This window comes from Protobothrops mucrosquamatus, unplaced genomic scaffold, assembly GCF_001527695.2.
Source record: "Protobothrops mucrosquamatus isolate PMUCROS unplaced genomic scaffold, P.Mucros_1.0 scaffold_185, whole genome shotgun sequence".
Taxonomy (NCBI): domain Eukaryota; kingdom Metazoa; phylum Chordata; class Lepidosauria; order Squamata; family Viperidae; genus Protobothrops; species Protobothrops mucrosquamatus.
This window is the reverse complement of record NW_015386261.1, coordinates 678,453-694,431: the sequence shown is the minus strand read 5'-3', so window position 1 is coordinate 694,431 and position 15,979 is coordinate 678,453. Positions and strand designations below refer to the sequence as shown.

The 15,979-nt window shown below is 34.4% G+C and overlaps 1 protein-coding gene across 1 annotated transcript in view; it reads left to right on the top strand.

Moving 5' to 3' along the window:
* ROBO1 (roundabout guidance receptor 1) overlaps positions 1-15,979 on the top strand; it is a 196,521-nt gene that overhangs the window by 134,019 nt on the left and 46,523 nt on the right. The window contains exons 6-8 of the mRNA XM_015824119.1: positions 2,221-2,348; positions 14,786-14,934; positions 15,800-15,971. Coding sequence (XP_015679605.1) covers positions 2,221-2,348; positions 14,786-14,934; positions 15,800-15,971 — 449 coding nt within the window. The remainder of the gene's footprint in view (positions 1-2,220; positions 2,349-14,785; positions 14,935-15,799; positions 15,972-15,979) is intronic.

Below are 15,979 nucleotides of genomic sequence, written 5' to 3'. Positions count from 1 at the left end.
CGTGCCTCTGGGGGTTCCATACCCCGTCATTGAGGACGGCCCTCAGGATTATGCTGGGCCGTACCTGCGCGAGGGGGGAATCGCGCAGGGCCAGCAGTTCCGACCTGGAGTATGCACCGCACATGAGTCCAAAGTCCCAACAAACAGAAAACACACGGGGGGGGGAAGGTCCTTCTGATGGTTAAGTCCCTTTTCAAGATTTGGGATAGGCCAAAACGACCGGCCGCTAAGGTTAGGTCCATGGCCGGGCTCTCTGGGCCGGGTCCTCCACCGAACCACCGGACCGCCGAACCCCGGCCCCTACCCTTACCGAATCCACCGCCACGTCTATAGGCCAAGTTCGTGGGCCAGATGCTCCGCCGGGCCGCCGGGCCGCCAGACCGCCGGACTACGGCCTCCTCTCCGAGTCCGCAGGGCAAGCCACCGGCCGGGTCTGCTTCCGTCCGTCGCAGCCGAGTCCGGGTCCGGATGCAGCTGTCGTCTCCGTCGCGGCCTCCGTCGCGGCTTCAGTCGCGGCCTCCATAGCTGCCGCAGCCTCACAGCTGTTGCGGCCTCTAACTCCCAAATCCACAGCCTCCAAATTCAAATCCGTCGCGGCCTCCGCTGTTATTGAGGCCGCGACTGAATCCAGGCCAGGTTTTCCGTCGGGCCGAATCCAGGCCGAGTCCGGCCGGATCTTCCGCCTGGCTTTGCCGAGGCTTCGCCGAGCACCGGCCCTTCGCCCCTCAGTATCCTCGCCAGACTAGACTGCTGGCGAGTTCAGCTCTCCAAATTGAATCACAGGAGAGCCCCTCGGCCTGCGGGAGGCCCCCCATTTTCTGTTTCGGGCTCCACTCTGTCACGGAGCCGCCCCAGGTAGGTCCGCCATGTTGCGCACCGGAAATAAGTCCTTTACTTATGATTGGTTACATAATGACCTTTTGAAAGTATGATGAACCCCCCCCCAAAAAATAAACAAAGTACTTACTACTCATTTTCGATGGCTGCACCCCCTTCACAATCATCTGATTGCATTTTGGGCAATTGAAAACTGGCTCATTTTTATAACCATTTTTAGTGTTCCATGAAAATGTGACTGTGATTTGCTCTGTTTTTTGCCTGTTTCTGGTGTTTATTTTCGGTTTCCAACAAGAAATACCCATATGGGAAAATTGACTTGCTTAATAACTGTCATGTTTGTTTAGCAACCACCATGTTCACTTAACAACTGCAATATTCATTTAACATATACCATGTTCACTTAATGACTACTATGCTTGCTTTACAAAAACTGTCAAACATAGGGTCTGGTCACATTTTCCCTTTACTTATAACAACTTATGGCCATAATTCTGGGTGCAATTATGGTCATAATTTGAAGAATACCTACACTCTGTCTATAAAATGGTACAGAAATATACAAAAGAAAAGAGCAGCAGACATGTGAGGAGCTCAGAGCTAAATTCTACAAATAGCAATACAATAGCACATATATACCGCTTCATAGTGCTTTACAGCACTCTCTAAATGGTTTACATTGTCAGCATATTGCCCCCAACAATCTGGGTCCTGATTTTACCAGCCTGGAAAGGTGGAAGGCTGAGTCAACCTTGAGCTGGTCAGGATTGAACTCCTGGCTTTGGGCAGAGTTTACCTGTGATACTGCATTCTAGCCACTGTGCCTTTAATAATTATGAAAAGACCTGGGTAACTTAAATATGACAAGGCTAATGGGATACATGATATCAGTTTTCTGGACAGGGAATTGAATTAAAAGACCTCCAAGGTCTATTCAACCTTGTACTTCTATAATGGTGACATGTATAAAGCCTTCTCATCCAACTTTATGTTCATTTTGAAGGCCAGACACTAAGCTAGGATTCAGGCTAGCTTAATTGGTAATTAGGCTTTCCATGAATGTGCACCATTTAGTTTCACTTTTCTACTGGTACTGACTCTATAATTTTTATGATAGGAAAAGCATGCTAATATGTTATAATATATAATGCCTTGCAATTATATAGCTTACAGATCTATTATAATTTTTATTAGCAAATATAGAACACCAATGCCAATAATATTTTTTCAAATATAATATTCTACCTTTACATAATTCTCCTATGTCCTCCTATGCCACCCAGAGTTGTTTGTTTTGTGAAATGGGTGGCTATATACGTTATACAAATAAATAAATGAACTATCAAGTCAATGTAATCCATTTCAAACTTTTTGTTTGTTTAGATATGAAATACGTGATGACCACACCTTGAAAATCCGGAAAGTTATGGCAGGAGACATGGGTTCTTATACTTGTGTCGCAGAAAATATGGTTGGAAAAGCAGAAGCTTCAGCAACTTTAACAGTTCAAGGTACTATTTTTTAATATATTAATACCATACTAAGATTAAAATAGCAGGGTACATGGCAAATGCATGGATAGAATCAAAGCAGAATCTTTCATTATCAAAAATCAGGAAGATCATTCTGATCCAGTTGGAGATTTCTATTATGTAAAGTATTGCGCTGTGACATTTTGTGTTATGTTTCATAATGGAAATAACCTAAGTACTTCAGTATTCTTTAAAATATGTTGTTTAGATGACAGTAACAATATAATTAATGAAAGAATGAATTGTATGACTTATTTCTTTGTGCTTACAATGCCTAGATTCTACTATCATTCAACTTTATAATAACTTTTATATATCACCAGTAATGGCCAAAAGACACTATAATTTTCTAGTTGGGAGTGTCTAAGAATCCTATCAAAGATTTAATTTAAAAACATATTTTATATGTATAGTCTATGTATTATCTATAGACTTGTACAACAAAGATGATCAGGGGACTGGAGGCCAAAGCATATAAGGAAAGGCTGCTGGAATTGGGTATGTCTAGCTTAATGAAGAGAAGGACGAGGGGGGACATGATAGCAGTATTCCAATATCTCAGGGGCTGCCACAAAGAAGAGGGAGTCAAGCTATTTTCCCAGGCGCCTGAAGGCAGGACAAGAAGCAACGGATGGAAACTAATCAAGGAGAGAAGCAACCTAGAACTAAGGAGAAACTTCCTGACAGTTAGAACAATTAACCAGTGGAACAACCTGCCTCCAGAAGTGGTGGATGCTCCAACACTGGAAGTTGTTAAGAAGAGACTGGACAGCCATTTGTCTGAAATGGTATAGGATTTCCTGCCTGAGCAGGAGATTGGACTAGATGACCTCCAAGGTCCCTTCCAACTTTATTATTATTATCATTATCATTATCATTATCATTATCATTATTATTATTATTATTATTATTATTATTATTATTATTATACATGTTCTTGTGTAAAATAAAAACAAAATAATGTATTTCTGCTTCTTAAGAAACAAGATATTTGTTAAAATAACAAACCCAAACTATAGTTATAGTAATTTCAAATATTAATGAGAGAACATAGTTCAGAAGAATATTGTTTCTATGTAGTATAAACGTCCTGCAGAATTCAATTAATATATTAAGATAAGCAATACACAAACTCACAGGCACACACACATGCTGTATATGTATGTATATATATATGGGTACATATATACACACACTGTATATGTACACACGTATGCACGCACACACACACAAACATTCCAAAAGTTCACTCTTTAAGTAATTCTTTTCTTTTTTGGCTGAAAGCAGGTAATGATGTCATATAATTTTGTCGGCAAGCTAATTTACTTTAATCTTCTGATTTGTTTCCTTTTTCTCACAACCTACTCTGCAGTCTTAATCTCATAGTACTTATATACACTTTTCCTCAAAACTGTTTAAAAAAATCAGAATATAAGATCATATTGTAGGCATTCGATGCTTAATATATTGAGCTTTTTTAAACAAATACTAAATGTAATGCTACTATAAAAGTCAAGACACAAACAATGGTCTCATTTTTATAGACAGTGAATAAATGTTCACGAATCAATACCATTGATGTTAAAAATCTTTTTCTGTTTCATCTTCCAATTACTAATTCTTTTCTATAGGCCAGAACTAAAAGTTATTTGAGATCTTGCTACATTTGTTTTATTTCTTGATTGAAATATTTTATACACTAAATTGCACCAAAATTATTTTCATTAAAATTCTATTGTAGTTGCAGTCATCTGATATCATTGCCACGAATTGGAAAAATTCAATGCCCCAAATTTGGAAAGTGCTTGATAGTTTTGAAAGAATTTTATTACAGATAGTTCTTACTTCACAACCATTTATTTTGCAATTGTTACAAAGTTACAGTGTGGCAGAAAAAAATGACTTACAACTGGCAATCACATTTATGACCATCACAGTGCCTCATGATTATATGACCTCAATACAGGTGCATGGCAACTGTTGAACATGTACACTGGTCATCACAGTGTACCATGGTCATGTGATTCCATTTTCGACCTTCACAGCCAGCTTCTGACAAGCAAATTTAATGTGGAAGCTGGCAGGAGGTCACAAGTCATGGTAATATGATGAAATCTCCTTGATAACCATAGGCGATTTGCTTAATCAATACAACAGTGGATTGCTGGAAATGCAATTGTTAGGCAGGGTGATCACATGATGCTTTACTTAACAACTGATTCGCTTAGTGATTGAATTACTAATCCCAATTATGGTCATTAAGCAAAGATTATATGGTCTTGTATGTGTGTGTGTGTGTACAGTATATAACTGTATTAAAGATGTTCGAAAACAAAGCTCTTCAAATACTGTAATTCATTATTCAGCTGTAGATTCCAGGTATAATCTACTCTTAATTAAACAAAAGTCCCTATATCTAAGTCACAGAATTATTAATTCGACAACTATTGTTATTTTTAGTTTATCATGATAAAATCTAACTCTGTCAAAAGCATCATGACCTAGGGCCATGATGCTTTTTTTCCCCAGTAACAGAAGTAATTTTGTATCTGCATGCTATAAGTTAGTACTCCTGAAAATTCAAATCAAAAGTTGAACTAATTGGAATAGTTCAGCAACCAATATCTGATACATAGGGTTGTAAGGGACATTTATGGCCTTCTAGTCCACCCCCTATCCAGGACAGAACCTCATTCCATCATGGAGTGGGGAACTGATATTTGCTTAAAACCTTACAGTGATGAAGCTTCCAGTTCAGGAAGCAAACTATTCCACTACCTAATAGCACTAACAATCAGGAATTTGCCTATGGAATAAGTTTGGACTGCAAAGAGGTTTCGCCCATTCTGTTATCTGGCAGCAACTATCAAAAGTTTCTGTGCTCTCTTGCTTCAATGTGTGGAATAGTTTGAAATGACATTGCATTCATAGCAACTATGCTGGTGTCAGAGGCAATTTTGGCTCTGCCTTACATCAGTCTAAAACTGGATTTAGAAATGATGAGATGTGATCTGATAATGGAAGATCCTGACTTTTTCCACAGTTAAATTGCTTCCTGGTGGAACTGTAGATTCAGAACATCTTGCAGCTTGCAAAGGCAAAGTACACATTTGGTTCACTTCAAGCATATGATGGATCATGGAGCTTTTCAAAAGATGCTTAGGAATTTTTCTGACAATCTAGTGAGCAGTTCTGTCATCAGTGATGAAAGATGACCAGTGATCTTGATCCATGATGCCAATTATCAGATTATTTTATGAAGAAAAAGCTGCTGTTTTATCCAGTTTTTGTCTTCTATCTGTTGTGTGTATTTTTGTAACTGCTCATGATTCTGCATTCCGTTGACATCTTCAACTGAGTAAACAAAAACTTTACCATGATCCGTAAAGGCTTCTAAATAAACATGACCCGGGCTTTTGACATGATTGCACCTGTGGAGCCTCTTCCCAGTTACTAATCCATTGTCCTCAATGCAACTAAAAAATAAAAGCAAGTGAAAACAGCCATGGGAGCATAAGACCAAAAGCAAATAGTATCTGTCTGTATTCAAGCCCTTGCAGTGGCAATAAGGGTGCCATGTGTATTATTTTTCACTCTTATTGAATCTGCATTTCTGGAATATATCCTCTTTTAGAATGATCCAGACCCTTTGGGGAAAAGTGGGGGGAGGGAGACATCTGCAGACTGTCCAATTATTTTGAAGGTAAAATCATTTAGATTTCTTCAAGTCTGAATACTAACTGGGTAGACCCAGATGAGAGGTGAGGTAAGATGGATAACTTCTTGATATGTGATCTGGAATGTATTTAGACTCAAAAAACCTGCTGAAAAAGCTATCTTTACAGCTCCTAGAGAAACATCAGACGTAAAGGGGCCAAGTGAGCTTCTGGAGCACTGGGTTCCATATTGTAAGAATCAAAACATTTCACTTATTAAGTTTTCATGAAGTTTGTGTTTTATTAACAGTTTTATTCTACACTATTCTCTGGTATAAAAGATAAGAATAACTATTAAAATTGTTTAGCCATTAGCATTCAACAATATTTAAAACTGTTTTAAATACATACCAAACACATTACTTCTGAACAATAAGCTAAAATCTATATCAAACAGATTTCACAATAATTATATTGTATGTTTTTTTATTCTGGTCCTTTATTGATTCTCTGTTTTTACTAAATTTGCTCTAATCAGGGATTATGGGGAAGGGCTTATGAAGGCCACTTTTCAAACTATTTAGGTTCTTTACCCAACTAGATACTAGATAATGCCTGGATAGATTATTTTACCAGAGAAGAAATTTATTGTAGAAGTTCTTGACTTGAGTGTAGAGTATTGCTATTCTGCAAATATTTAGCCTACTCATATATTTAATTTAGTATGAATAAGCAAATTTTATAATATGAATATGAAGTAATATGCAGCTGAAGATCATCTTGACTTTGCAGACCTGTTTAGAGATTAGATGAGTCAGATTTCCTTTGATCGTTAAAGGTTGAAGAGTATTTCTCTGATTCACTGACAGTGGCAAAGAACCTGATAAAGCAATACATGCTCACTGCTTTAAATGTCTCCATGCTCAGCATAATTCATAGACTTATGTATGCTTTTCATAATCTTAAAGAGTTGGAATGAGAAAAGTTAAACCCTCCATAAGACATTGAACATTAGTGAAAAAACCTTGTCCTTTTTAAATCTTTGTGATCATTCAAAAGATGTCTGAAATGTTCAAGGTGATTTCTTCAAAGTAAAAATAGATACATTTTTATAATCTTGGTTTATTCCCATATAAATGTGCAGTCTTAAGTGGAATAAGGGTGCAGATAGATTCAGGATATGAATATAGACAAACAGCTTAACTCCGTGTCCTTATGTTTTTTTAACTAAGCAGCACTATAAAAAAATAATCACCTTTTGCTTTCAATTTGCTAAAAATATTGTTAAAAATTCATAAATTCTATTGTGTCATTTATTTTATAATAGTAGGTGCATTTAAATTCCTTATTTTGGAGATTAGCACCCAAACCTGAAAACAATGTCTCAAATTCTTTCAAGTTTATTAACAATGATACTTACTGTTCTGAATATCCATTCAGTATATACATTTCTTGAGTATAGTCTGGATTATTTGTTTGATTTAACATAAATTCTTGTTTCTCTTAACTAATTTTAGTATGTGAAATATTATCACACTTATCAAGGTATATTATATAGACTAGCTTACAGCAGATATTTCTGTGCTAATTAGGAACTCATGTTCAACAGTAATTATTTTTTACTTTCTGCTTAAAAGAATAAAACTAAATTAGATCCCTGAAAGATATTCAGAGTGTCTTTCTTTTTAGAACTGGAATTCACCATTTATAAATCAAAACGTATATTAATTATTAGCTATTTCACTGATGTAATGAGTAGATTACTAGGAGACTTTTTATTATTTATATATTTATGTAACAATCAATTATCTGTCAAGCTGGTGGCAATTCTGCCATCATATGGGTAAATTTTATCCAGAATCTGTCATGATTATATATAGCCATATGTGTACAAGATATTCAGCATTTTTATTTTATGTTATCTTTATTTTCTATTAATGTTATTGCACATATGGTTTAAATTGGATTATAAAGTGGAAAATTATAAACATAAAACAAAATACTTTGACCACAATGGTTTTGTGATAATGTTTAAATTTTTTATTTTGTAGGTATCTGAATTATGTGAATTTCTAAATGGGAAAATATAACTTTGAGTAGAGTTACCAATATCTGTTAAATTATTTGTAAAGAATGAGGGAATAAAGATGCACCCATTAGAAAATTTATTGGCATTTAAGTTAACATTCGTTTCACACAATACACAGGTGTATTTTAAATAGCAAATAGTAAAATTTGGAGGACTTAATCCAGGTGTTTTCAAATGTAAAATATTGGGAGGAGGGCAAGAGAGAAACTACTGTAAAATTACTGTAGTTCTGAAGGAAAATTGACTGCCTAATGTTTGCCCCCCTCTGCTCATCTGTTCACCTGCTCAGGAACTGTATGTAACTACATAGTTTAATAAGAATAAGAATTATCCTAGTTTTGGGGAAGAACTCAGTGCAGATGAAGGTCAATACCAGCTAAAGAATTGGGGAAAAAATCATATTGTTGTATATATAATAATATACTTGTAGTTGAATCATGCTTTTTCTTTCATATATATCATATTTTAAAAATAAAATTTAAAATTATGAGATACCTGCATAGAATTCTATCACTTGTTTATTAGAAGTATAGATACTTTTCACACTAAAGTAGATTTCTTGCCTGTCCTTCATTTTTCATGCTTCATATTTCCTAGCCATAAACGTAAGCATTCTCTAAAGCTAAGAACTGTTTTTATAGTGTCATCTGTTCGTGCTGTTTCTTGTAAACTTTGGATATTTCTTTTCAGATAGTTGCATTTTTATAAATTACATCTTGCATATTTAAGTATTTGTATATAAAATAGAATTTAGTTATTTATTATTTATATGGTGCTTTTCTGAATAAATAATCCGAGTGATTTAAAAGCACATTCATTTTATTTTGTTTCATTTCATGTTTTAGTTGATTTATTCTTTGTTTCCTGTTTTTGTTTTTCCTTTCCTTTCTTTTGTTTTAGTTGTATCTGGTAAGTTGAAATTTTATTGGCCATCTTCTAATCACCGTTATTCCTGTGACTGGATCATCTCTCCCCTTCTCTATCTATACCTTTCCATATCTGCCAACAAATCATCCTCCAACCTTCACTTGTATTGCCTGGACAGACCACAAAAGGCACATTCTACATGAAGTGTGGTAATTTTTGTGGCAAGCATCTAAGGTAATGGCTTGCTTACTTTTATTTTACTTTCATTATTGCATTGTTACATTTTTATTTATAAGTTTTTATTTAATTTTAACTTAACATATGATTGATTTTATTTTGCTTCAGCAAATCCCAAAATTTACATCTTTTTGAATATGCACCAATTCTTAAAAATAATGAAAGGTTCCACATGTAAAATAATCATTCTATTTTTACAGAAATACATTCTATTCTTCAGATTCAGTTATTCGACAGATGAAAACTCTTTTGCATTATTTAACTTACAAGCATCATTAAGAGCAATCTAACCGGAATCACTGACTTCAACTGATTAACTATGTTGATTCATTTACTACTTTATCCAGAAACAAATGAAAATTATTATCCCAGTATCAAATTGGTGAGAAAAGGTGGTTATTGTGTTGGCTTCTAACATAACTTAAAAGTTTACAAATGAATAGTTTCTCATTCTTTCTCAATGAAGCCACTTTTATCCCTTTGAAAAGTCTTTCTGGTGATCTTACCAGCATTGGTTTATTATCCCCTCTCCTAGAAGCAACTCTTAAACTATTTCCCATTCATTTGCAATTGCTACCCAGGGATGCAAGGCTGTAGGAGGATACTTTTCATCCTAGTAATTTCTTTATTATAACATGCAAGCTATACTATTTTAAAAACTCTTTAACTATAAAGTTAAATGAGTAGACAAGACAATATATTACTGAAGGCAGGACAAGAAGCAACGGATGGAAACTAATCAAGGAGAGAAGCAACCTAGAACTAAGGAGAAACTTCCTGACAGTTAGAACAATTAATCAGTGGAACAACCTGCCTCTAGAAGTGGTGAATGTTCCAACACTGGAAGTTTTTAAGAAAAGACTGGAGAGCCATTTGTCTGTCATGGTATAGGGCAGGGGTAGGCAACCTTGGCTCTTTTATGACTCGTGGACTTCAACTCCCAGAATTCCTGAGCCAGCCAGGGTTTCCTGCCTGAGGAACTAGATGACCTCCAAGGTCCCTTCCAACATCATCATCATCATCATCATCATCATCATTATTATTATTACTACTACTACTATTATTATTAGTAGTAGTAATAATAATAATGATGATGATGATGATGACTACTATTATTATTAGTAGTAGTAGTTCGATAAGGAGTAGTATTTATATTAGATTACAATCCTAAATGAAAAAAGTAGAGATTATATTCAGTGTGATGAGATTTATAAAAATTGTTACATTTTGAATTTTAAATATTCTATTCTTGTATGTATATATACATATACATAAAATTTGTTATATAATAGATATAATGAATGAATTAGTAAATTAAAAATACTGAGATAAAAACTCATTCACCTTCTTCAGCATTTGCTCTAACAAGTGAAGTGTATATGCATACACTTCACATCAAAATTAGTCTGAAACCCATGATACAGTCAATTGACATATGTGCTAATCTGATGGAATTATATGATGCATTTAGAAGACTGAACTAGCTACCCAGTGACAAATTAGTAAAAACAGATCAATTCTTAGGGAAGAAATGGACAGAGCATAAAACATTACAGAAGAACTGCTCATTCAAACAACAAATGGAAGCTTAACAAAGAGAGATTCAACCTAGAATTAAGGAGAAATTTACGATCAGTGAGAACAATTAATCAGTGGAATGGCTTGCTTACAGAAGTAGTGGGTTCTCCATCCCTGGAGGCTTCTAAGAAGAGATTGGACAGCCATTTATCTGGAATGATATACTGTAGGTCAACAGACTTAAGCAGGGGATTGGACTAGAAAACTTCCAAGGTCTCTTCCAACTCTTACTCTGTGTTCTGTAACTGCATTATTAATCAGATACAGCCCATACCAGACATGACACTGCAAAATCCATTGGAAAAAACATGCTAATACACAAACCAACCCTGCAATAAACACAATCTCCATGTGCTTTTCCCCCACAATTATATCAACACTACAATCAGAGGCCCCAACAACTACACCTACAAGATTAAACACACTTTGACATATTTTTTCACTAGTACATGATTACATATAATGCATGTACATATTCTGTAATACATGCCTTCATTTACCAGCAGTGTTCTTATGCCCTCTATATAGGTCAAACAGGACAAACTTTGCTTAAATATTAACTGACATAGGTTCTATCAGGACTCAAAATGAAGACATAGTATTATCAAGGCATTTCAGTGTCCCAGGTAATCTGTTTCATATGCAACTTTTATTTGCAAAACCAGTCTGTCTTCCCCTCCCTTCTTCCTCACCTTACCCCAATTTAAATTCTGCATTAGTTGAGCTACTCCATATAGCAGATGAAATGAGCTGTAGCTCACAGAAGTTTATCCTTTTACTAAAATGATTTTTGTTAGATTAATTTTTAAAAAACCAGAAAAGTTTTCAAGTTGTATTTGCTGTTCTCATAATTTGAAGAAGGGGGAAAACCTGCATTGTCTTGATCATTGCTTAGAGAAACAAAACAAATCTACCATAATGCATAAAATGATACGACACAAACTGTAGAAGTTGGAAATAATATGAAGTTCTTCATTAAAAGTTGTTTTGGAGAAAATGCGTAAAAGTGCAGATTATAAGAACAAAATGGATGAAGAGCTAAAGGCGGAGTGACAGTAGTTGTTCTGAATTAAAACTCTTAAATATTAGGGGAAAAATCAATCATACTATAGTTAGAAGTAGGAAATAGGTTTCAAATTGCTATTTGTTTTTAAATATAATCTGGGTAGCCATCTGTAAAGATTAGTTTAATTTGACTTCTTTCATTGAGTAGGCACTCAACCATGTTGTTAAATTCTATATACACTAAATTCTTTCAAATCAGTCATCACACAAAACCAGAAATACTTGTTATTTGTACCAGTTAGGTTTCTTATATCTTATGGGATCTTATACTACTACTGTAATATTGCCATAATTTTGAGGAAATTTTTGGTAACATCAGTATTGGAGATCTAATTTATAGTTCTAGTAATGTCCTGATCCAGATCAGATGACTAAATATTTATAGTAGTGTGATATTTTTATGTGTGCACATGTACACAAACACACACCAACACACATCATTTGCCTTGATATCAAGACTCAGAATACTATTCAGAAAAACTACAACTCAAATATACCATAATAATAATAAATTATAATAATAACAACAACAACAACAACAACATGAAAGTTTTGCAGGAAAAGTAGAGCAGGTTGGTTGGTTTTTTGAGTTGGTTGGTTTTTTGAGTTGCTTCTCTGAAATGTTTGTATTTCTTAAAAAATCATTTATAAAATGATAGTCAAACAGCTTACCTTCACTTGTAGATCACAGTTCAGTTTAACTGCATAATGTTAATTGGTTTTGAAAAGCTATATATATCACATAAAATAATGTAGAACTACCTTTAAAAAATCTTTAGCTCCTGTTCTTTGATATTTGCATTTGTATATACTGTTAGGAAAAATGTTTTTAAAATGTTTTTAAAAATAATCAGTACTCTGAAAATTCTAAAGAAACAAATAATGTTGATATGTCACTATAAAATATTACTATGTGTAACATAGTAATGAGACTAAGAAGTATTTCAAATTGGCTTAGACTTCTATTGGCTTCTGTGATACGTTTGTACAGATTATTGGCAGCAATACAGAATACAGACAAAACAAACTTCTCCCAAGAGTTTTGCTTTGTTTTATTTTTTTACTTTTTCAGCTAATTTTTAACCCTGACTAGTTTCTATCCAGATACTAACCTGACCCTGCTTAGTTTCCAAACCCAGATATAATCACTATGTTGCCATATTTGGAGCCCTTTATGTGTCATTCTGAAATCTGAATCTACTGCTAATATGCATGAAATGTGATTGAATGTAATGGCAGTTTTCCAAACTTTTGTCAAATTTGGAATAATTTCAAGAGAATCCAGGAAGATGAAATTTGTTCTGCCAGTCTTATTACAATTATTATCATTCTTCTTACTCTCATTTTCATTATTTCTATTCTTGCTTAAATTTATTATGTCTGTCCACTCCCAAAACACTGGATGACCAAGACGATCAAAATATACAATTAAAAGCAATTAAAACCTAACAACAAAACTTAACAGCCCAGACTAAAGAGCATCCAAATGGAACAAAAAGAAAAGAAAAAGAAAAACCCAGGAACTTTATAAATACACTAAGCCCAAGCCCAAGGCCAGACCTAAGGTTCAAGCCTTGGGTGCCATAGGTAAATCTGGGGGATGGTCTTCTAGCGGAGTGCAATGTTGATGTAATTCTCAATAGAGAAAGACGGGAGAGAGTCGAAGCATTTCATTCAGATGGAAAAAAAATAAACCCTTTTTTTTCCCCTTTCCTTTTGGTTTCCTTTTATTTCATTTTGATGCTGTTCTCTCCCGCAGAACATTTTATTTTAAAAGAGCTGTTTCTTATTTATTTATTCTCTATTCTAGGTCAGTTACATTAATATACTTAACTGCCGTAACTTAATGAAACCAACATAGTTTTTGACATTCTGTTTACCATTCCATGTAGTGACCATTTGTATAAATAAAACAGTTTGGACAATACTGGCAGTATTTATAATACGAAGATGAACAGATGTTTCAAATTTGCTTAATTTACATGCACGTTTTGTTTGAAGATGTTGACTAAGTAAATCAACAATTTAGTCTGCTTCACTATAGCTTTAATTTCATTCGTTTTCCTAATTACACACACACACACACATACACACAAATTAAATGGTTACAATTTAAACAGCAGCACTTCTAAGTCTATGAGTTAAATTCAAAAATATTTGGATATCCATTTCTACATCAAATTCAAACCTGTTATGAAAGATTTTTAAACGATAGAAATTCTCCGCGTCCTTTGGCAAAAATCCTCATAGGAAACATTTTTGGGAGTCTGGAGAAAGGTTATAAAATATAACGTTAATCAAATTTTATAAACTATAGCAAGAATATGTTAGTTTTAGCCTTCATTTGTTATTGAACCATTATTGAAGTGGAACTCAATCTTCATCATAAAAAGAAAAGTCATTAGAAGCTAACCTGCAAGATATAAGGCAGCCTTCTTTTTAAATGTCTAATCCAATTTATTGTTTATCTCCATTAAAGTTTGATTAATGCTCTACATTGCTGAAGCCTTCACCCACCCACTAGTTTTGTAACCAGAGATTTGTGTGTGTTTGGGTTTCGTTTATTAAGCTCCATTAAATTTTCAACTGCTTTTCTTATTGAGCATAGCAGCAACTCTTTGTGCTAACATGGCTGGAGAGGGAAAAAAAGAAGAGGAGTTATCATCTTTCTTAACATTTACCAAAGCAGGCAATTAAAAACATACAACAGAGGCAAAAAAGAAACAGCTAAGTTGATTGTGTTGTATGTCATTTTTTTCCTTGCTGTTTCTGATAAAATAATTCTGAACATGGCTTAGCACCAACAAGATTGAACAACATATGTTCACATTGCATATATACATTTCAGTTTCCATATGGAACTTTGATGTCAATTTCTGAAACAGCTAGAAATTAATTAAACCATGTTAGTAATGGATAATTGTGGTTTGACTTCATTTCTCCCTCAGAGCCACCACATTTCGTTGTCAAACCTCGAGATCAAGTAGCTACATTAGGTAGAACTGTCACTTTCCAGTGTGAAGCAACTGGAAACCCTCAACCAGCAATATTTTGGCGAAGAGAAGGAAGCCAGGTAAAATAAACTGCAATTACATAATGTAAATTATTAATGAATAAAAACATTAAACCAATTTCAATATGAAACCAATCTTATGACTGAATCTCTATTAAGGGGGGAAAATAATCTGTAGATTACTGATCAATCTATATAATAAATTGTTGATGATTCAGCAAAGAAATATTCATTGACTATTGAGAAACAGTCTCACTATTCTCTTTCAACAGTGCAACAGTTTTAGTACAACATAATTGAAAATGGTGGAGGAATTCTGATTATAGACATACAATCCTATTATTTTTCTATGTTTATATATGGACATTGTATGTATTGGAATGCAGAAATAATTGGCAAGCTAGCATGTTCTATTTCTCCAACAGCAACCAAGGATAAGTTGTTTCCTTTCCACATCTTTTGGATCAATTATTCAGACTCATGAATATTATACACTCATAATCACACATACATACCCAGGTCTTCTATCAATTTGTCTCAAAGAAAAAAATAATAATGTATATATAAAAATACTATAGCGTCTCCTGGTCCTTAGTAGTGCCACAAAATTTCATACCTGAAAGTTCAGCTCTATGCAATAAAATATGAATTTTATTAAGAAAAGCCAGGTCTCTCTGAAGTCATGCTTGACCTCTGATAACTATAGGGCATACCTATGTAGTTTTCCTGGCAATAGTGCAATCATAGTTTTTCTGTTGCTTTCTTCTGGGATGTTTTATCAACTTTCCAAAGTAGCCTATAGCCCTGGTATTTCCTGATGACTTACTTTATTTTCAAGATCAGCCAAGATTAACTAGCCTTACCATATTTGGGTCTACTATTACATTCAATACCTGCAACTTTTTTATATGTCTTTATATTCTAGAACTTACTGTTCTCCTACCAACCACCTCAGTCTTCCAACCGGTTTTCAGTCTCTCAGACGGGTGATCTTACAATTACAAATGTCCAGAGATCTGATGTTGGATATTATATCTGCCAGACTTTAAATGTTGCAGGCAGCATCACAACAAAAGCATACTTAGAGGTAACTGATGGTAAGTTT